At 47.5% G+C, this 22,749-nt stretch overlaps 3 protein-coding genes across 3 annotated transcripts; 2 read left to right on the top strand and 1 right to left on the bottom strand.

The window, feature by feature from the left end:
• Positions 1 to 269: 269 nt before the first annotated feature.
• Positions 270 to 3,031, top strand: LOC135811656 (uncharacterized). The gene is made up of 2 exons (XM_065324892.1): positions 270 to 365; positions 735 to 3,031. Exon 2 carries the CDS (start codon positions 806 to 808, stop codon positions 2,519 to 2,521), a length of 1,716 nt encoding a protein of 571 aa, XP_065180964.1. The 5' UTR covers positions 270 to 365; positions 735 to 805; the 3' UTR covers positions 2,522 to 3,031.
• Positions 3,032 to 5,064: 2,033 nt separating this feature from the next.
• On the top strand, positions 5,065 to 8,296 carry LOC135812530 (uncharacterized). The gene is made up of 3 exons (XM_065325860.1): positions 5,065 to 5,212; positions 5,848 to 6,354; positions 6,932 to 8,296. The coding sequence occupies exons 1-3, from the start codon at positions 5,170 to 5,172 to the stop codon at positions 7,654 to 7,656; spliced, it is 1,275 nt and encodes a 424-aa protein (XP_065181932.1). The 5' UTR covers positions 5,065 to 5,169; the 3' UTR covers positions 7,657 to 8,296.
• Positions 8,297 to 15,237: 6,941 nt separating this feature from the next.
• On the bottom strand, positions 15,238 to 17,422 carry LOC135812896 (uncharacterized). The gene is made up of 2 exons (XM_065326115.1): positions 16,816 to 17,422; positions 15,238 to 16,745 (listed from the first exon to the last, which is right to left on the bottom strand). Exons 1-2 carry the CDS (start codon positions 17,420 to 17,422, stop codon positions 15,238 to 15,240), a joined length of 2,115 nt encoding a protein of 704 aa, XP_065182187.1.
• Between the last annotated feature and the right edge of the window lie 5,327 nt (positions 17,423 to 22,749).

Below are 22,749 nucleotides of genomic sequence, written 5' to 3'. Positions count from 1 at the left end.
TTCGTGAAATCGTGTCGCGGATATGTACCCATAACGTACAGGAAATCCACCAGGCAACAGCTGTTACATACAAGAATCACATGGAAACATCTGTGTTGTATCCTGTAGCGGCACGTAGCTGAGTGGTCAAACTAGCTGCAGCTAAACTAACTGCATGCGTACTCCTGTATTGATGGCAAGGTTCCAGGGAAAGCCAGCTAGTGCTCAGTAAAGGTTCACTGACTTCGCCGGATTATTTTCAGAGCAGCGTAAGTTCCTTCGTCTTCACCGGGGTAAAATTGCCTCTTTTGTTTACCAACGGGTACCGGATATTTGTTGCAGAACATTGTCAGGGCGTGCCGATTCTGGTCTTCCTTACAATCATTGTAAGTATAATTATTTTAGTGGCCTTCCTTCCTTAATACTGATAAATCGCTGTCCAAACGAATAACATGTTTCCCCAGCTTAGGGATTCTCTGTTGGGGTGCCTTCGAAAACTTCAAACAAAGACACTCTTTGGGGATCTAAAATTTGTAGGGAGTTAAAGCAATTGTAATGTTGATATCAAACGCAATGGAAAAGTATGCTATTTTCAGAGCATGATTCTGATCACGGAACGCGACATAGCGTTTGAGCTTTGATCTAACGCAGATTTTTCGAATTCTAAGCATGGGATACAGGGAACATTGTAAAAGGTGCAACAGTTCGGTAGATTTGTGGACCAGGTGTTTCTTTTCCCTTCTGCACACCTACAGCGAGTACGTGTGATCCGAAGCTGTGGACACAGTCTCAACTCCATTCTAAGCTGAATACGTTGACCAGCAACATGGGACCGCAGACTGTGCTATTGATATCGCTTTCACCCGTACTAGTGCTGGTCGTTCTCTTATGCTGCGTCTATTGGTGTTTCCGCCTGAGCAGATCAGAGCCAGAGCGACGCAAGACTAACAGAAGTCGCCGGAATGCCAGCGCGAAGACTGAGTGCACCCATGTGGAGAAGCACAATTCGCACATCGATGGAATTGTTCTCGATTCGACTTTGGAAAAAGAAGCTAGTGATGTGAATACGAAACCGTTGGAAGACATTGAAGATCTTGGAAATGAGTTTGAGAACGCCTGTGCAGATGAAACACTCCCAGACGAGGCTGAGAGGACTGCAGTCACGCAGCACACGGAGAAGCAAGTATTGGAAGAAGGTATTTTATCCCCTGGCGCATCATCTAAGCCAAACAGTGTCACCGATCCTACCTCATCATATGCATCAGACTCGTCACTGGCACAATCCGCAAAAGTGCATCCCAAAGCCGAGACAGATGAAGACGGTGCCGTTGCCAATGCGAGTAATAGACGCAGTAGTATTTCTCCGTACAGTGAACTTCCTTTAGCCGACGGCAATTCGTCACTATGTCCTGGCATAAAGCTGCAACAAACAGAAGACTACTCCCAAACTTGCTTTGAGCAAGACGTTACCTCGCTACCTAGCTCCGAAGTCGCTTCACGACCATCTGCGTTGGACTGTACTCGGCGGCATTCCATGGTAAAACCATACGAAGAAATCTCTATAAACAATGTTGGGTCATCATTTTCGGCGCAGCACAATGCCAGTCAACGCTTGCCAGAATTCACTAAATGCGCATCAAAGTACTCCACGTCATGCAAAGAGCCCACAGCTCAGCCAATTGAATCAGATGGAGGAACCAATCACGTGCACTCATGCGAAACGATATCGGCAATTGAACCCAACGTTGCTGCCAACTACAAATGGGCTCGATTCCCCAGCCAGAAAGGCAATCGCGATGGAGAAATGGCGGATAGAAGGACTCTTTCTGGAGGTACTAAACAAATGTCGGCTGCTCTTCGAAAGCCTTCACGGATTTCCAAAGGCCTGGGAAACGCTAGTAAAAGGAGTATCGCCAAGATCGCACCAGTTGACGAGGATGTGCCTGGATTAGGCTTTGAAAAGTTGTCCGCCTCTGAACTGCCTTCTGATGATGGAAATGGATCAAAGCCACCCTGCACTGTGTCACGCCTAAGCACCTTCATACCCTCTGATTACCTATTGCCGTCAGATGTGGCTGGCTATCCCCAAGAGCACATGTCCAAAGGCATTTGTCCGCAGGCAGAATCAGTCCAGACAAATATATGTATTGGCAACCCAGTCAACGCCACTGAATCCTCGCGACCTGACATACCCCAGCAAAATCGAGTCGAGCTCCCAAGAACCGGCAATCCTTGCCACTCCGCTGACTGCTGGAAAGATCAACCAGCCTTGGTGATTAAACCCGACATCCCAGGAGGATCGACTCCATCGCCAAATCGTAGTGTTCTTTCACGGCGTACTCCTACACGACCTGTTGGACAGTTCCAGACTCCGAAACCGATGAACCTCAAGCCTAGGAACACGTTGGAAAGTCGTGCATCCAACAGTGCGGAGTTGGGGAAAGCTACTGCTGCCTCACCACGTCAACTCTGCAAGACTACTTCTGTGGACCGTCCTGTTTCTGTTCAGCCCTATCTGATGGTCGAATTGAAGAAAAGTTGAATGACAATATATCTAACCTCGGATTTGTCCTAACTCGTAACATTTTTGTCCTTCTCCTTTTTTATAATAAATCTCTGAAGGATTTTGAATTGCCTTTGAGCTTGTATTTACCAATGTTTGCAGGTTATTGCTTCGCAATATCATTGTTTCATCCATTTGAAAACTTTAAATTGTAGATTGAGTTGACCGAGGTAGTAATTTAACTTGTTATATCCTTATCGTCCGCGGGCATTTATAAAGCCAGCAGTCCTAGGCTAGACGCTTGTTAGCACAAACCAGAAGTATTCCTAGCGCAGCAGGTCGTTAACATCTTTCCAATTTTCACATACGTGTATCTATATGTACCTGTGTGCCTACAGCATTCAGTCATCACACAGGTTTAGTATCCAAATAACAAAGTCTTGTAACACCAGTAGGCTAAACGTCATATTACACTGAACCTATGTACATAGTACACGCATTTAGGCACTATCGTGCCAATTCAAAAGACTGGAAATGTGTTCCATTTCATTCCGTCCAATGTGAGTGATCATCTCTTGTGAATATTCACTTCAGCACACGAAGCACAGAAGTCATATAATGTTTTCGACTAGGCCTTTGCCATCCATAACTTTTCAGGTCGAATACAATGGTGATTAACAAGGTAGTAAGCGAGTCCTTATAACCGGCACTTTTAGCGGGCAGAGCATTGACAAAAATGGCACTTGAAAAATAGCGCTAGTGGCGCCAACAGCATATTTGGCGGTCAGAGCATAGACCAAAACAAATTCACGGTTCGCGTCAGACTCGGTTTCTCTATATAGAGGCCGAGTTTTCCGCATCCGTAGGAACGCCACCACCCTTCAGGGATCAAGGCGCAGATGCAGCTCCTAAAGCGGTGGGAGGTGAGTAGATCAGCTCACCAGCATGTGGTCAATGACCGAAAATCCCATTCACTGCATCCGTGTTTTCCTCGACCGACGATAGACAAAATAGCACTTTAAAAGACAGCGCTAGTGCCGCCAACTTCACAGTGAGCCAATGAGTATTACCAGTATCAGACAATGAATATTACCAGTATCAGAAAACAGTGGGGACCATGGTACATGTACTGCACTGTCAAAACAGTGACAACTTTCGCAACATACTTCTTTTGCACGCACTGTTCAGGCTTCAGCTTGCCAATGTACACTGCCTCCAGCACAGCAAGGTGAGACTTGTTGCGCGCACGCGCTTGAATGGTGAAGTGAGAGTGGGTGCCATGTTTGCAGACTGCACTTAGGCAGAAGAGTAATGGAATAAAAGGCGTAGTCGAAAAAATTATATGGCTTCTGTGCTTCGTGTGCTGATTTGCTTTCCTCCAACCAAAAATCTATTGAATATTCACTTCCTAATGGCATGGTTGAATCCAAACGGATGCTTCCAATGCACGAGTGTATTTTCGCTAAACGCTGCTCTTACAGAATTTAACAACTCGCAGGAAAAAATGACTAGGAAAATGTTTTGAGCGTTTTTTTAGATGAATGCGAAAGTACCCAGAAACTACAAGTTACGCTATACTGTCCACTAAAACCACCAGTTACTAAACAATCAGCTCATGCGATAGCATTGCACGACACTGACTCTCCATCCGAATCCATTCCTGAACACCTGATGAGCGTGGTTTATTATATTTTTTTACTATGTTCACATAACCAGCTCGAAAGAGAAACGTGAAAACTATTTAGCAGGCGCTGCACCGACACGCACCAGGGATGGTGGGGCATTGATGACCTTGCCGACCTAAGGTCTACGCGTCAAGGCCAAAAACACAGGCCAAAAAATGTGAAAAGGAGAAGATAGAGCTGTACAGGTCAAAAAGATGCAAAACCCCAAGGCCTAAAACCAGCGAGTGTGGGTCAGAAACTATCATAGTATCACATTATTCATAGCGAATCGACTGCCCAGAGCGTTTTGAATGATTGTATTCTCTTGCTTTGGGGAGGCTGGGACAGGAGAGCGACAGGGAGAGAGTTCCAACCGCTGGTGCACTGGTTTGAAAATAACGGAAATTCTGGGATAGAATGTCCTTTGATAAAAGTGCTATTCCTTGCTATCTTGGACTGCCAGATGTCTGTGTCTATGGCTTTATATTATAACTTCCCGCACATTTCGTGCAGAAATTGGAGAAGAGATTCATGGAGGCAGGCAACCATGGAAGGAAATCGTTGGGCAATTGTATCAGCCCGGTCATCGTTGCACTGCACTGCATGATAATAGCAACCTCGGGTATTGACGTCCCTCGCTTCATGGCCTGTATTGATTCCCATAATCAATAAAGTATTCAACATCTGGTCTGAAGTCGGGTACAAGTGTTGGTTTCGGGGGATAGACGCTACAGGTCCCCAGGCGATTGGACAGATGTTAGCAAACTGCTTTTGGCATTAACATTCCTTACCATCTGCTGGGAGGCAATATTGCACAAGGAAGCTTGCTCGTGACAGATTTATGTACCATGAGAAAAGAGTACAGTTCCCATGACAAGCTAAGAACTCATTTAAATACATTATCGCGGTGGCATTTATCTTTGGGTGCTCCATCCCAGAGGTCTGCGTGATTAGAGTCGAAAGGCATTCGATATTACCTCTTTCTAGTACGTTTGAACAATTCGTACATGTTATGCTTTGTTAATGGAAGCTGTGAACATGGTATCGTCATCTGAAACTCTACAAGGTAAGAATGCATTGCAAGTTTCAATGGTAGAGTATTGTATGTAGTCGCATTTGGTTTTGGATATCCGCCAATGCTAGTAACGTAGGTGTGGGCCTTTAGAGGTTGCCACATAAGGATGGATTCAATGATAGAGAGTCAGTTGGACAAGTTTGGATAACCGCCCTTGATAAAATGCTTTGTCGCATGTAGATGCAGATCGTGGTAGAACAGGGTCTTCGGTCCTCGGAGCCGAACTGAACACAGTATGTCAATATCATAATGCTGCCTTTAGATGTCAGTTTCCATTGAGATACAAAAATCAATAAACTCAAGAAAAGAGCGCCAACTAGTTTCGGGCTCGTCAAGACCACTAAGACGTTTAGTGAGTTCACATTGGGAGAAATTCATAAAATTAGTAAGTTGCCTGATGATCGTAGTAATACGTGAAACTCAGAGTTGTAACAAAGCTTCCAGTCTCTCTCTTGGGTAAAATTAGTATGTATTTTGGCCACAATACCTGATGGTGAAGTTATTGAATATTTTGCACTCGGCATTGGAGCACTAATTATTAAGTACATGCAGATGTCCTACAGTGTATTTGGTAACGGTCAAGTCAATTAATGCCAACTCTTGTGGGCGTTTTTTCTTCTTTCCAGCTGTACTCCTGCTTGTTTCGGTCACCAGGACACTTCTGGCGGAGTCTGCAATCCCATGGTCATGCCATTCACCAGGATGGTCTGTCAATAGGACAAGTCACGGCAGTGACCAACCTCAGAAGCAGTTCCTTACATCCGCTGGGACAACCTTCCTTTCCAGCAGCAACAGAACGCATAACACCACTAGCGTTTCGCTGAACCTTGAACCAGGCTGCGGAGGCAGAATCACTGAAATTACGTTTCATGGGTCGGGCGCCTGTAACGCCATGATCGAACGCACTGTCAACTACGGGAATTGCTGCAGATACCAAACCACTGTTCGTGCAAGTTCTAGTGTAAGAAAGTGTGGAAGACGCGCTAACCTTCTCCTCACGGTGCCTGTGACGGATAATCTCAGGCTAGCTGAAGGACATTATAGGGTTGAAGTGAAGGTGACGCTGTTCACGAAACACCGCTGCAATACTTGCATTGTTGATCTTGACAAAAGCATACGTATATTGGCTGAAGGTACGTACACACCTACTTGTTCCATCTGTTGGGTTTACGGTAGGAAAAGAGGAAATCGTTTTTGTCAGGTGGCAAACTTGAATTTAAGATACCTGGAATAAAGAACTCATTACCACGGGGTAATAGCAGTGGACTATTGTATGAATCCGGACGCATTACAGAAAAACTCACTATGCCAGTTTGCGCGCTTGTTCTCGATATTCTCATTTTTGCTAGGATTTATATATATTTCTGTGATACATATATGTTGAAATACATTTAGCATTGCATTAGCTTGTCATAAGGATGCATGTAATCTGTAGTCGTCGACTCCTTTTTGGGTGCCCCTGCCACTTTACAAGAGCCTGTAGTTTGGCACTTCTTCAGTGTATACCCACTACCGATACTGATACCGTTACTATCACCACCACAACCACAGTCCAAGCCTCGACAAGGCCGCAAGCATAATTTGGATTAATGTTCTTATTGCTTGTGAGGTGATGTTGATCATTTAATGGATCTGCCAGAACTGTCTTCTTATTCATCCCATATCGGGTTGTATTCTGTGTCTGGATGCTTGACTAATATTGTCTCATAGACGCCTCGCCACAGCACTGTTGGGACGAATGCAAGCGAATGTGCCCAAGCGCAACAGCTGCTGCTGGTGCATGCATACCATGCCAAACTGCTCATCCCGTACATTGTTCCTGCCAGCCCTCAATCCATGCCCCGGACACATTTACTTCCAAGCCCGATCGGGACACAAGCAGTACACGTGCGAGTGCAGTGAGTGGAGAAACGAACTCCAAGCTTTATCTCACGGTAATTTATTGTGGTAGCGCAATACTAGGGCTCATGATCATTTCTTTATCAGTCGTGTTCATAGCCAAGCACGTGAAAGCAACTGAAACTGAGCCCACTCAAGCGCAAAGTCAACAGACGCAAGCAGAATGGCCTCCAGGTGAGCTTCCGAGCACCAGCATGGACTACCACAGCAGCTCTCTGATCTCGCTGCACACTCACACATCCCATGCGGCCCCTGGCACTGTACACAGGGTCGGAGAGAACTCGAGTGTGGGCGAATTCCATGGCAGGAACAGCGCTGTGGCTGAGTCCTTAATGGATGTTGCCTATAAGCTGGGTAAGCGACAAACCGTGCGTGAAGTCGGAAAGCCATCTGCCCGGAACGAGTCTGATCGCTACGTCAATGTGACATCATCTGTTCGACAGACGGACCCCCACTGCTGCTTTGATGAACTGCAATGCGAACCACACTACACTGCGATGAGGAAGCCAACGTTCCTGGCAAGCGTGCAGCAATGACATCGCTTACTAGTCTAGTCTACTCTAGCATTCTTTTTCAAGATAAATTATCTAAATTTGAAGATCATACGCACATCGAATGAGGAAGAGATTACGCTGGATATCCATACCAATTACCAAAGTTACAAGTGATGCACCGTACGTCTGGAACAAAATGAATGTGTGCGGCTCATTGTCTCACCCACAGTTTCTCTCACTTTTACATCGTCAGTTGCAGCAAGTGATAGTTTACAGTATGTAAGAGTTTTGCACTTTTGTGTTCAATGTTAACCTGGCTTAACTAGCATACCCATGCGAATGTGTTCTTCTGTGCTCTCTGAAACACAGTCCAATGCATTTCGCGAGGATAGGGAGAACGTTTGTCACACTTGCTTAGGCACACCATTTCTAACCATTTCAGATTATCTTTCCTTAGTTATCAATATATTATTCATATCTAATACGAACAGCGGCTCGTGTGGAGCCTAATTAGACCGATTTCAACATGTCACCATGCAGTAGGAAACGTTCACGTTTATACATGGATTTATAGTAGGTTGTTAGAACCTTATTTAGATTCTGCCTTTGTTTTTGCATCGACTGAAGGCTTAGATATACAAACCATACTGTCAAAAAAAGTTGTTCATGCCGATAAACACAATTGCTGAACAGATGAGATGATGAAGATCCGTTACATACGAGTTAACTGGCGTTATCTTTTGGCCCCAAAAGGCCCCCAATGTGTGCAAATTGCGTGTAGCGCCAGCATGCGTGCCGGCCAACCGTGTAGTGAATGCTCTGGCACTGATAGTTTAACGCCAAAATTTACACATGTATGACAAGCAGTCAATTCATTAACGCATTTTCATTTTTTTTAATAGCGATAGCAGACTGTAAACGAGCGTTTTGGAGACATCAGTTTTAATATGGCAACAAGGGGCATAGCTTTATAAGAGACTGTGGTCACATTTTCGGAAGGTTCATAAATTACTCGCCAACAATGCACGGTTATTTTAGCTGCAACCAGCTTGTATTTGAAAGACAATCCAGGTCAGTGTCCAGCTTGGTGCATGCTGTGGAGTGCGACACATTATGCCCAGTGAAGCACCCGGAAAAGCAAATCCTATACTTCAGATATTCAGAAGTGCGGGGAACAAGGGACTGTGACATTATGGCAGGAGACTGATTCTCTGCTGCTGGACTATGCTGTAAATGTCATCTCAGCAATGATTTTTAAACATTTTCCTCACATTTTGCACTTAACGCATTATCACGATTCACACAGGGAAGTGGGACTAAACCCCTCTCTGAGTCCCACAAGCAGTGAAACCTCACCTATAAATAGTACACGCGAGCCCCATTACAAAGAAATATTTTAAATAAGTTTCAGGGAGTTGAAAACGTCTGAAAATATGTTAAATTTTCGATGCCAGAGTGAAGTGTAATTATTCTCAACGGAATAGATAGGCATCGGCCTACCCAGGGTGAAGCACTCCCTTGTATGGTTCAATATGCGGTGAAACCCCTTCGGAAGTGTCGCAAGTACGACAGCACGGACTGCATGTTTGAATTTGAAGTACTTTCCAGTATGGGGCAACCACTAGGATCCTGACCCCCAAGTGTCTGCTTAATTATCTCCATTTTAGGTCTGTTTTGGGCATGGGCTAAATCATAGCATCCTGCACAGATTTATTATGGTATGATACAGGACACGCGAATTATCCACTTTGTTCTTTTTAGGATCTCAAACGCCCACCAAGATGCTGCTAAACCGTACTGCATGCTGCCCGCAAGATAATGTACCGAAATGTAGTTTGAATCATGCCACAGTGCTTCTTCCCTCCATTGATTAGGTTTGTTCATTCTTCATGCTCATCACTGAAATATCAGTCGCGATTACAGTATGTATTCCAAAATTTAAGCCTGATTTCTTTAAGTATAAGAAGGAGATAAAGTTAATGCTTTTGACATCACACCAGTAACGGCGTACTAGTAATTGGTCAGCATGGGAGCTATGTCATATTTTTATTGGCTTTGACAATATCGCCAGTTCCCTGTGTTTAATTGTAATAGTTTAGTTTGAGGGCACACACGTCAGGGGAGCATTATCCCAAATGCCTGCTGTTGGGCTGCGATCACCTTCCGTGAACGTGCTTGGTTCATAGCACTCGAAGAGCACATTAATCAGACCAACCCTGTGAACGTCCCGTGGCCAGTCCACCTGATCGAAAATATGTCGTGCATATCTGAGCTACAATTTGCTGACATAGAGAGGTAAGGAAAAGGGAATGTTCGACACTGCACATATTATTATTATTGAACTGGAATTTTTTTTCGATTTAGAGAAGATCAGCTAAAGTTGTAGCTGAAACACAACCACAACACTCCAAAAATCTATTATTTCACTACAGGAAGTTCCAACGAGATTCTGGGTACGAGGTTGGTGAATATAACATTATGTAGAACAGCAAAGTTAAGACTTTTTGAACCTGTGTGGCTCATAAACACAGGGATACTCTCGGAAGATAAATAACTTTCTTGAACCATACTCAGATTTACTTCGATGACCATTCAGAAGAATACCATCACAAGCAGAACTCTGGAAAAACACACCTACGCCTTCGCTCCAATGAACTATAATCATAGCAAGTGCGGCGGCCCCATCTAACACCTTGCCTCTACACCAACACTTAGCACATACATGTGGATAAGATGAGCGCGTGCCGACGAATAAGGTGCTAAGTGTTTGCGTAGAAACAAGGCGCTAGACGTGGCGCGTACAGGTAATGATGTAGCAGAGCGGGGAGAGGAAAACTATTCAGTAACATTCAAAGAAGCAGAACGCAAACGAATAATACATCAATTTAGGCTACCTCCGTAACAACCAGTATTATGACAGGTTCCGCACTACGTAAAGTTGAGACACTTTACGTTAGTGGGCGGGAAAACCCCGTGAATTCGCGAGTTTGCACTCCACTTACGGAAAGTTGTCTACGAAGAGTACGTAGACAGGGCTCTGTTAAGGTGGCAGACTACCCAAAAATTCGCTGAAAAATCGAATTTGTAAATTCATATTGAGTGCTATGTCAGTTGAAAGAGCATGAATAGATGCAAATTCTCTGAAAATTGTGTCCTGATCTGACCAGCCCTTCAAAAGTTATGGCCGAAAATGTGCCCTTGCAAGGGAAGATTTTTTTGTTGCAAGCTGTCATTTGTTGGCAGCACTGTATTTGATTGTGAAACACGGGAAAGTGTGCAGAATTTTGCTCCAAGTCCAAAAAAGTCCAAAATATCACGATAAAAAACCACATTTTGGGCTGCACGTCGGGGGGATTTTTGCCCGCACCCTCGTGACGGTGCAGATATGTGGCTTGATTATTGTAGTTGACGTTGATTTAGGGACTTTGGCAAGTTTGAGTCGTGTCAAAAAGTCAGGTAGGATTTAGAACTAGGCAGTAGTGAAACGTGAGTGGTAGTCTTTGCCGGTTTCTGAGGGTATCTTGGATTTGTTTTGCAGCGTTGTGGAAATGGCTTGCTGTGGAGGTCCTAGCACTGGATGTTGTATCAAAGGTACGACCTCGTAGCACGTGCTAAACGTAAAAAAAATTCTAAAATTGACTTGGGTCTGTGAGAGTCTGAGAGAGACCGCCTACTCGTTCCGTTGCGACAGATTCCAGGGCCTCGTTGAGGGGCCCTACCCCATCACCCATGGCTGCTTCTGGACTTGTTTTAGGTTTGGGTCCCGCGCACGGACAGATTGGGCACGAAAATGTGAAAAAATTTAAATGCATTTGTTTGGCTCCTGGGTGGCTCGCACACCGTGGCACTATGCCGCAAATTTGAGCCTTTCCGGCCTGGAAAGCCTGTCAGTGAGGCGCAAGAACTTGTAAATGATGTCCTGAGGGCCAGCATAGTGGCAGGAGTGTGTGGTCAAAATTTCACTCAAATCTATTGAAAAACACCAAAGTTACGGTCAATTGATTGATTGATTTTTATTTCACGGATCCTCCAGAGGCAAATAGATGCCTATCGAAGGGAGTCCCCTAAGTAAGTATGGAAAATGAGAATGTATGTTCGTAAGGGAGAAGAGGTAGAAGATACATTAGTACAAAAGAAGTAAATTCAGTACTTCGGGTAGTACATTGCATGCTAATCATAGTGAGAATTAGAAAAGCAGCATTGCGGACTACTATAACTGACATATACACAAACTATTAAAACTATCATAGTTGTGGTTAGCCTAGACACAAAAGTCAGGAATACCTTTCAAAGAAAACATAGATTGCGAATGATACCGACGAACAGCAATACAAAATTTCACTGTTGTAGAGAGTGAACGAATATCTTCAGGAAGTTTATTCCATGCAACACTCAAAGAAAAAAGGGTTGATTTACGAAAGTAGGTGCCAGCTTCAGGAAGAATTATGGATGAAGGGTGACGACTGCTTTGGGAAGAGGGAAGCTGGAAGTCAGACAACAAGGAGGGATATTGGGAGAAGACACGGTGGAAATAGACAAGGCCAAGAATTTGCCGTCGCCATGCTAAAGATTCCCAAGAGGACAGAACATTGAGGTCTTCTTTGGAAGTCGTCCAGTCAGGCCGACGCTTGAGTTTACAATTTAAGAGAGCATGTCTGAGAATACTAAAGTATGTGTGCAAATGGATCTCTCCGAATTCGCTCAAAATTTGCAGGTAGGTTCCCTTTGGGGTGTGGATCGATTGTGCAAAGCCCTTGAAAAGGTTTCTGAAGGGAACCTTGAAATTTGGATACCCCTCAGAAATGGCCGAAACTCCAAAGCACGGCGGATTTACATACAAAAGAAACTGCCTTTTTTGTGGCGCACGAGCTCCGTTCTGATTCTGAACGAAATTCTTTTGTCTCCTGATCTAAATTGACGATATCTTCATGATGGGTTTGGATTTTTGAGTCCGTTTTTTTTTAGGTGAAGCATAAAAGCCTATAGATTTTCCTTGAGTCCTTATCTCAATTTGACCAAAATATGCCATAAGCACCCTTTTCGCATCTGACGGCTCATATCACATTATTTATGGGTCTAGAAACGAGTAACGCCACAGCGTATACGAACAAGCTATGAACAAAACTCCATCAAGCCAACATTGCCTCACCTTAGAAGAGTTCCTTGAGCGGTTCCGCTTAGCCACGCCAGGATCCCAGAAGACGAGGTCCATCACCCCCTGACGCCACAAATGATCGTCTTGAAAATAGCCAATTTACAAGCGCTGGCAAAAAAGCCAGCTACGTCCTCAATTGGCCAGAAATAGACACCGGCAGATAGTAGAACACCTCTTCTAGCGCTGAGGACATGTCCCCCATGTTCCTTTTGGGGTTTTCTTGAAATTAACTTTTTTGAATTTTTCCACTCGACCATGCTGAAATACCGCCAAAGTCATACCTGCGCAGGAAAGCTCGCCCCTCCGCGACGTCTCCTCAGCAATTTCTACTCCAACACTACTCCCAAGGCCGCAGAACAAAGTGTATTGTTGGCTCTGACAAGGAAAAGCAGCGGTGATCAATTGTCACTCCAAACGACAAGCTTCTCCTTGCGCCACCAACAATTTTTTTTGCGACTGTTGATGCAAAAGTGACTGTAGGCATGAGCGTAATTCTTGAATTTTACTACAACAGGCACGGTGAAATCACGTGCCTTGTGACGCAAGAATGCCAAGTCACGTGGATCATGGCTCACGATATTTCAGAGTCACCTTCGTCAAGTTCGCTTGTTACTCGCCTGGAACGCCCGTTGGTCTGGAAGTGATCACACTTGTGTTGTTACTGCGCTCGAGAACACGCTGACCGTGTTGTAGGCCTACGAACCGGGACTTTCCCTGACCATGTAGGGCGAAGACCAGTGAAATGATGATGAAATCACATTCTTTATGACGTAAGAAATCTCTCATGCAGTTCACGCGACAGGTTCGTGCAGCCAGTGCTGCTTGCGTGCCATGCCAGTCAACACAAAGCGACCGAGCTAGCAGCTTTTGTCGAGCATCGACATGAAAACAATGGACTTTTACCGTTGGACTATGTTCGGATTGCAGGAGGTAAGTGTGAAAGATGAATAACTCTCCATGCTGTACGGGGAGCATAATTCAACGGCTTGCTGCCATTGCAACACTCCTATGATAGTTTGTGAGGGTTCTCAGTAGATCATGGTAGATCAAGCAGGAAATACAGCTTATCTTACCTCTGCCATCATGGTCTGTTCCGAGTAGCGTTCCAGTCACGTTCGCGATCGATGGCCGCGTGTCGTGATCCAGGAAGCGTCATCCTACGTCACCGAGCACGCGATCTCATCGTGCATCTTGCAATAAAATTCAAAAACAGCGCTCAGGACTTCAGTCACTTTTGCATCAACAGTCGCACAAAAAAATTGTTGGTGGCGCAAGGAGAAGCTTGTCGTTTGGAGTGACAAGTGATCACCGCTGCTTTTCCTTGTCATAGCCAACAATACACTTTGTTCTGCGGCCTTAGGAGTAGTGTTGAAGCAGAAATTGTTGAGGAGACGTCGCGGAGGGGCGAGCTTTCCTGCGCAGGTATGACTTTGGCCGTATTTCAGCATGGTCGAGTGGAAAGATTCAAAAAGGTTTTGTAATTTCGCCCACAGTCCAAAACACTCCAAAGCTGTGCTTAGTATATGACGATAGTGTAAATTTGATAATGATACAAGAAAGACGAAGCAAACTCTATGAGCACCGAAGAAAAACTCTACCATGAACAAGAAAGCCACCAAGACAAGGCTACTTCTTGCCCAGAGGAACAGTCCCGGAAAGGTGCTAGGAAACCAGAAAAGGATACAGGAAAAGAAACAAGTGCAAAATTCCGTACTGCGCCGCACGGTGCGTGAGAACCACGCGCGGGATCAGCGGAAACTTCGCGGAGAGATTTAGGAAACGCATTGCCAAAAGGAGAAGTGTGAAGAGGTCAAAAGTACATGTGCGATTCCAGTGCAAAACAGCAGATCACAGAAAACTATCGCAGGCAAGTCAAACTACACGTATGCATGCGCACCACTACCAGATCCGCGGATCTAGGGCTAGCAACAATCGCTCGTGATCACAGGATCAATGACATAAGAATGATTCAAAAATGGCGCTGCTGCGACTGCACACTTCGGCAGCTGGCACATGACAAGAAAGAAACGAAAATAATTCAAAAACAGTTCGAACACAACGAAGGAATAAGTTTGAGAGAACAATAAATTTATCAAGTAGAACAATGTAGTATGAATCTGCCAGGGGGTGCTTGCACCTAGCGCTGGGTGACAGTAAGCGCTGACAGAAAGAAGAGAAAGAACTAACAGAGGAAGAGAAATACTACAGCGCTGCAGAACGACGATCAAACGGCAAATTCAGTAAGTCTGTCTGAGCACGCAGCGCGTACATTCTCCCACCTAGTAACTGGCTGCAGTTACTTACGTACATCCAAGTAACACAAACGGGCTACTGGCCGGCGGTACACTCCGGTGGTTTTCTTGACATCAGCGACTCGAACGGTGCCATCTCGGCCAGGGTGAACTGCGATCACGATGCCACGCGGCCAAACTCCACGTGTGGCCTTGTCGTCAGCTATAACAACTACATCACCGGGTGACAGTTGACGGCATGGCTGGTGCCACTTGGTGCGACGTGTTAGCGTAGGTAGGTATTCCTTGACCCATCGACGCCAGGAACATCTCTTTGAGCGCTTGGGCGACACGCCACTGCTTGCGCAAACACAGGTCGGCGTTGTTGAAGACTCCAGGACATAGCGCTGCACTGGATGTACCAATCAGGAAATGGTTGGGTGTCAGACATTCGTCGTCTTCGGCGTCCAGAGGTACATGCGTTAGCAGGCGACCATTGACCAGGCTCTCGGCTTCAGCAAACACAGTTAGCAACGCTTCATCACGCGGATGCAGTTCCGTCAGTGACGCTCGCAAAGCCACTTTCACTGATCGCACGAGTCGCTCCCAAGCCCCACCCATGTGGGGAGCTGCTGGAGGGATGAAGTGCCACTCAATACTTTGAGCCGTCAATTCGGCAGCCAGACGATCCTGATCGAGCTCACCAATACTCTCCCGCAGCTCTCCGTCTGCTCCTCGCAGATTGGTGCCGTTATCTGAGTAGATGGCGGTTGGCTGCCCTCGTCTGGCACTCATATGTCTGATGCTCTGGATACAGGCGTCGGTAGTGAGGCCGTGTGCAACTTCCAAGTGCACTGCTCCTGTGCTCATACACGTAAATAACACACCGTACCGCTTCTCGCGGCGACGACCAACTGTGACCTCCATCAGGCCAAAGTAGTCCATTCCTGTGTTCGTAAATGGTCTGACATTGGCTGTGATACGGCACTCTGGTAGCTGGCCTATCTCAGGCTGCAGTGGAACGACACGCTCGTTCTTGCACCGCTGACATTCGGTCCATGTTCTTCTCACAGCGACGAGTAGCTTAAGAATCCAGTAGCACTGGAGCAGGTCGTTCGCCACGCGTTCCTGTCCATGGTGGCCATTCCACACATGGTGCTGCTGCAGTAGCAGATGCGTGTACCGATGGTCTGGGTCCAATATCACTGGTCGCTTTGCTGATGGACGGAGTTCGGCGTCACTATCGGTTCGACCAAACACCCTGATGACATCATCATCCAGACCAGCTGACAGCTTGTAGAGGCGGCTACTACTGCTGACTGACTCTCCCTTGTGCAGTGATGCTAGCTCATCAGGAAAGCAGTCGTGCTGGACGGTCTTGCACCCCAGCGTCTGTGCGTGCTGAACTTCGGACGGCAGCAACTCAGCTGGTAGCTTGGTCGACTTCCTTGCAACACTAGCCTTCAGCTTAGGGACATAGCGGACTACCCATGGCGTGGTGCGTACAAGCTTGTGCCATGACGAAAACCGTTCAGGGTCTGGCAGACAGAGGCGATTTGTACGTTGAGCAGCATGTCCGACGAACTCCTTCTTCAGTTCAGCATCATCGGCGTCGTTCTCAACAGGCTCACTGGTGGATGGTACCGTTGGCCACTGTGATGTCGGCTCCTTCAGAAACGCTGGACCTGTGAACCAGCGGCTTGTTGGCGGGATCTCATTCACCGCGACGCCTCTGCTGGCTAGATCTGCAACATTGTCGATCGTCGACACCCAGTGCCAATCATCTAGGTTCGACAGCTCAGACAGCTCGCCAACACGATGTGCGACGAATGGCTTGTAGCGGCGACCGTCTGACTTGATCCAGCAGAGTCCGGTCCGCGAGTCGCTCCAGAACACTCCAGATTGCGCTTGCAATCAGAGCTCCGAGCAGCGCGGCTTGCAGCTCAAGACGCGGTATTGACAGCGGCTTCAGCGGTGCGACCCGGGACTTTGCCGTAACGAGCGCCGTGTCGACTGTTCCGTCGTTCAGCTGAAAGCGAAAGTAGCCGACGGCGGCGAATGCAAGTTCACTGGCATCGCAGAAGCCGTGAAGCTGGACGTTAGCGACTCCTCCGGGCTTCAAACTGTAGCATCTTGGTATTGCCAGCTTGCCGAGCTCCGTCAGCTCCTCGCACCAGCTCGTCCATTCGCCTTGCAGCGACCTCGGCAGCTCATCATCCCAGCCAATGGACGCTCGCCAGATGCTTTGAATCAGGACTCGAGCTCTGATGGAGTAACAGGCAACGAGGCCGAGTGGGTCAAACACTGATATCACAGTGCTGAGTGCCTGACGCTTCGTCGTGCTTTTGGATGTCAGCATCTGTTCTAGACGGAGCTTACTGACATGGAAACCAAGCGTGTCGGCACTGGGGTCCCAGATCATCGACTGTCTTTGCAGGATCGACGTCCAGACTTACGATGCTTGATGGTGCGCGCATCTCAATCGGCACTGCTTCAAGCACAGTCGGTGAGTTGCTAACCTAGTTCCTGATGTGGAAGCCACATTGTCTGTGGATGTCAATCACAGCTGTCACGATCTTGACTGCTTCTTTGGTCTCGGCACAGCTGTCAAAGTAGTCATCGACATAGTGATGCTCGACCATACCCTGTACTGCACGGAGCTTGTCACGATGCTCGGCAGCATTGATGGTCTTCACGAACTGCTCCGACGTCGGTGAAGAGGTTGACCCGAAAGTCATCACCCTCATCTGGTAGACAGTCGGTTTGCTGTTGCGGTCCTGCCCACACCAGAAGAATCGTTGAGCGCAGCGATCTTGTGGCCTAATGACCACTTGGTGGAACATCTCTTGTATGTCACCACCAAATGCGATGGCCTCCTCGTGGAAACCAAACAGTGCGGCTGGCAGCGGTCGCAACAGGTCAGGGCCAGAGAGCAGGGCGTCATTCAGGCTACTTCCCCCGGTTTTCGATGCAGCATCGAAAACCAACCGTAGCTTGTCCGGCTTGTTGGGGTTGGTGACCCCAAAGTGCGGGAGATACCAGGTGGTGTTGGAGTCCACCGCTGCCTGATGGGGAGATAGAATCTCCGCGTAGCGCTTGTCGACATACTCAGCAATCTTCTCGTCGTACTTCGCTAGCAGCGATGGGTTGCGGTCAAGCTTGCGCTCGAGGCTGCGGAGTCGATTAAACGCGTTGCCGTAACTACGTGGCAGCACTGGGTCGTCTTTGCGCCACAGGAGCCCCGTCTCCCACCTAGTCTCGTCAAACCTCTGTGTTGCCGCCTGCAGCAGCTCAAATGCCTGCAGCTCCTCACGGTTGTGGGCTGTAGCGTGCGGCACCTTGACTCCGAAATCGTCAGTTTTAAACGACGATTTGACGAGCTGGTGAAGTTCTTCATCCTTGGTAGAGATGGTTTGCAGAACGACGTCATCCACTCTGCCCTGACGATGAGATGACCGAACGTGCACGACCCACCCAAGCTTGGTTTGCGAGGCGATCGGCGCGTTGGGCGCGCCTTCAATGACCTCTCGCCCGACCGTCAGGCTGACATTGTCCTGGCCGATCAGGAGCTGGGGCTTCTTGTTATCGAGTGTGTGGACCGTCACGTCTTTCAGCGCATTTGCAGACGTCACCGGCAGACACGACAAATCGAGGTTGTTCACTGTCCTGGCATTCCTCAGCTGAAAGGCCTCATCTCCCCGCAATCCAGCGATATGCAGGTTCAAGGTCATGGACTGAGGATGGTGCTGATGCTGCTTATCTGTCCATGTGAGAGACAGCGGCTTCACTGGGCCAGACGCTTGCAGGATCTTGGCTAATTGGGTGTCTACTAGTGTCACTGTAGATCCCTCATCAAACAGTGCATACGTTATCACTTCGTTGTCGCCATTTTTCAGGCGTACCGGTACTGTTCGGAGGATGACGCTCACAGATGGCGTCTGCATGCTGCAGTTCACGTGTGATCCCGTCGTGATGGAGTTAGTCTGCTCTCTATCAGCAGAGACTCTTGGTTGTCCTTGTTGATCATAGTTCTGCACATGTAACAGAGGGTGGTGAAGACTCGTGCAGCCACCTACGCTACATGGCTTGCTCCGTTGGCAGTTTCGTGCACCATGCCCATACCCAAGACACACGTAGTACCGGTTTGCAGACCGGACCCACTTACGCCGTTCACTCTGGCTCACATCCTTGAATGATTTGCAGGACGAAACTGATAGGCCGGCTTTCTGGCAGAAGGCGCATGCCCTTGGTTTGCGCTTCTATTCGGAGATAGTCGCCATTAGTTGACCGGCCCGCCGTTTCGGCTGTTCTCCACCGCTGGTGTTGGTGTTGCCTATGATTGGTGGGCTCACATGGTAAGCTGCAACCGCACGCTCTGTCAGCCACTCTGACAAATCTTTCAGCGTGCAACGGCGACCAAGACTCTGTACATGCTCTCCCCAGCGGAGGCGCAGCTCGTTTGGCAGCTGTGCCACGATGTCTTGGCGGAGCTGCGGATTCGCGAGATGATCCGTCTCCTCCAACAGCTCCATGGTGCTTACCAGGTTCCGTACAGCACTGGTGAGCTCGACTATGCTCTCCAGATCCACTGTTTTAATGCTGTTTAATTCCTTGGTGCGCTTTATGAGCGACTGGATGATGAGGTCAGGGTTGCCAAACCTGAGCCTCAGCATGCTGATCACCTGGTCAACATTGTCAGGAACTGTCAGCATTCCCGCCACAAGGTTTCGCGCCTTTCCCTTTAGCGCCTTTGCCAACCGAGCCATGTTCTCACTTGGTGAAAACTCACACACCCTTGTTGACCGCTCATATGAGCTTAGGAAGGCGGGCCACTCCTCGGGGCTCCCAGAGAACAGTGGCAACTCTTTGTGGGCACTCTGCCGAACGACAAAACGCTTCATATGGTCAGTGCTGTTAGGCGCCATGGCCTTCATGGCAGCCCCCAAAGCTGATGCCAACTGTTCGACCGGTTCCGATTGACGCTGGAGCATTGCCTGGTATGCACGCTCTTTAAGCTGGTGCTCTCGTTGCAGTGCATCCAGCTGTTGGTGCAGAGAGGTTACGGATGCTGCCTCACTCTCTGCCACAGTGCCGACCGCTGACCGCATGGACGGTGGTTTCTGCGGCGGCGACCGTTTATCCAAACGCCCACGCGCACTTCTGGCTCGAGGTGCTGGTGTAGGTGCCAAATTTGTCGGTGTGCCCATATGCGTGTTACGCTCACCAGACGTTCTTTCCTCTATGGCCGCCATCTCCATCTCAACTCTGATAGCCTCGACTTTTTCAGCACTCTCCAACTCAATTTGGTGCTGTCGCCGCTGTAAATCGGCAAGTCTCTCCTCAGAGGCGAGTTGTGCGGCCAGTTTCGCCCTGCGTACGGTACTAACACTACTAGTAACAGACTCCACGAGTGACGGAGCAACTGAATATTCCCTCACCGAGGGCTCGGGCGTTTCCATGTCCGCGTCGACGCCGTACCAGTTCGGTCGTCGTGACTCCCGCCGGCTTCGCCTGACGGACATGACTAAAAAAACCAAACGATCTTCCACCCAACGTTGAAACGATCGCGATTCGAAACACTTTCGTTACGTGACTCAGCAGCGTCCCGTACGAACTCTTTAGTGCTGTTCGTTCTTGATTTCTCCAATAGAAATCAGGCTCGAAGGACCATGTAATTTCGCCAACAGTCCAAAACACTCCAAAGCTGTGCTTAGTACATGACGATCGTGTAAATTTGATAATAATACGCGAAAGACGAAGCAAACGCCATGAGCACCAAAGAAAAACTCTACCATGAACAAGAAAGCCACCAAGACAAGGCTACTTCTTGCCCAGAGGAACAGTCCTGAAAAGGTGCTAGGAAACCAGAAAAGGATACAAGAAAAGAAACAGGTGCAAAATTCCGTGCTGCGCCGCACGGTGCGTGAGAACTGCGCGCGAGACCAGCGGAAACTTCGCGGAGAGATTTAGGACACGCATTGCCAAAAGGAGAAGTGTGAGGAGGTTAAAAGTACAAGTGCGGTTCCAGTGCAAAACAGCAGATCACAGAAAACTATCGCAGGCAAGTCAAACTACACGTATGCATGCGTACCACTACCAGATCCGCGGATCTAGCGCTAGCAACAATCGCTCGTGATCACATGATCTATGACATAATAATTATTCAAAAATGGCGCTTCTGCGACTGCAAACTTTGGCAGCTGGCAAATGGCAAGAAAGAAACGAAAATAATTCAAAAACAGTTCGAACACAACGAAGGAATAAGTTTGATAGAACAATAAAATTATCAAGTAGAACAATGTAGTACGAATCTGCCAGGGGGTGCTTGCACCTAGCGCTGGGTGACAGTAAGCGCTGACAGACAGAAGAGAAAGATATTTATATTTCGGCCATTTCTGAGGGGTATCCAAATTTCAAGGTTCCCTTCAGAAACTTTTTCAAGGGCTTTGCACAATCGATCCTCACCCCAAAGGGAACCTACCTGCAAATTTTGAGCGAAATCGGAGAGATCCACTTGCACACATACTTTGGTATTCTCAGACATGCTCTCTTAAGTATGCTCTAGCAGCAGTAGCCTGCAGTTTATCAAGGGTTGTGGACATGGTGGCTGAATTGAATGCCATATGGAATTTATGGGTAGGCTGCCCCCTTAACGTAGCTGGTCCGTAAGCGGATTTTGGTACGAATTTATGACTCTCTTCCCAGGTCGATCTGGTCGTACTCTGCCGCGTTCGGAGTTTGCAAACTCGGTATGGCGGAAAACAGATGCGCATGCAGTTTACGTTAGACTTTCCGTGGATTGACTACGTTTAAAAAAAACGTAATTACGTGATGCGGAACCTCTCTATTATGCTTGTTCGCGTTCACATCACCAAGCGAACTTCGCTAGTCTTCGCATAAGCCAAATGAACAAAAGAAAGGAGGAAAGAGCGAGGCCAATGCGGTTAACACACGCCTATGACTGCAGAATAGGCAAAATGAATATACATGTTACTACATGTAACTACATTTAACTACATGTAACTATACAGTCCCAAAACAGACACGAAATATCAACTTATTTACTTCAACAAATAAAACTGGAAACGGAAGAATACAGCAAACATAACAGCAGGCTGCACATAGCGGCAAGACGGTATCAAACTAGTATACAGTATAGTACAATTCTACTTATAAACTACAGCCGATAACAACCTAGTCGGAAACAAAACACCATTGGCGGTGGGGGGGGGGGGGCATTTTCACATTCACAGACAATTGGTTTCGAGCGTTCAGGAAAAAGAAATTACTTGCATGACACGTTGGCAGGACGAACACGACAAACTTCCACATGCTACAGCCGTTGCGTTGCCGGTGTTGAGGTAGCAATTCCGATATTGAGGCCGCGCACGCTGTGGAGCTCGGCTAGCCAACTAGTCAGCGCAACCTCGGCCATGCGCTCGCATTAGCTCCATGCCTGCGTTACCGGAGCTCCGGGTGACAAACTAGCAGAACAGCTGCCAGTCGCGACTAAACACTGGCTGTCCGTGCGCTCTCAACCCCCCCCCCCCCCCCGCCTCACCCATTCCCTACTTTTCTCCATTTGATGAAAACGGTTCACGCTCCCGAAGGCGAGTGCGGAGAACCGTTACTTCTCCAATCAAGTGAACCTGTATACAGAAAACAATTTGGGTCTATTTAACTTCTGAAATGCATCTAAAAGTCGTTCCTTCTGTTTCAGTTTGGATTGCGCAATTTTGTTTAGTGGAT

This window comes from Sycon ciliatum, chromosome 3 (genome assembly GCF_964019385.1).
Source record: "Sycon ciliatum chromosome 3, ocSycCili1.1, whole genome shotgun sequence".
NCBI lineage: Eukaryota > Metazoa > Porifera > Calcarea > Leucosolenida > Sycettidae > Sycon > Sycon ciliatum.
This window is presented reverse-complemented; position numbering and strand designations above follow the sequence as displayed.

Excerpts from the sequence above, each read along its gene's own strand:
- LOC135811656 (XM_065324892.1), top strand. The coding sequence starts at position 806 with ATGGGACCGCAGACTGTGCTATTGATATCGCTTTCACCCGTACTAGTG.
- LOC135812896 (XM_065326115.1), bottom strand. The coding sequence starts at position 17,422 with ATGATCTGGGACCCCAGTGCCGACACGCTTGGTTTCCATGTCAGTAAG. Across the intron at positions 16,746-16,815 it reads AGCCATTCGTCGCACATCGT|ATCTAGCCAGCAGAGGCGTC; the intron begins GTTGGCGAGCTG and ends ACAATGTTGCAG.
- LOC135812530 (XM_065325860.1), top strand. The coding sequence starts at position 5,170 with ATGGAAGCTGTGAACATGGTATCGTCATCTGAAACTCTACAAG. Across the intron at positions 5,213-5,847 it reads GTCATCTGAAACTCTACAAG|CTGTACTCCTGCTTGTTTCG; the intron begins GTAAGAATGCAT and ends TCTTCTTTCCAG. Across the intron at positions 6,355-6,931 it reads CATACGTATATTGGCTGAAG|ACGCCTCGCCACAGCACTGT; the intron begins GTACGTACACAC and ends ATTGTCTCATAG.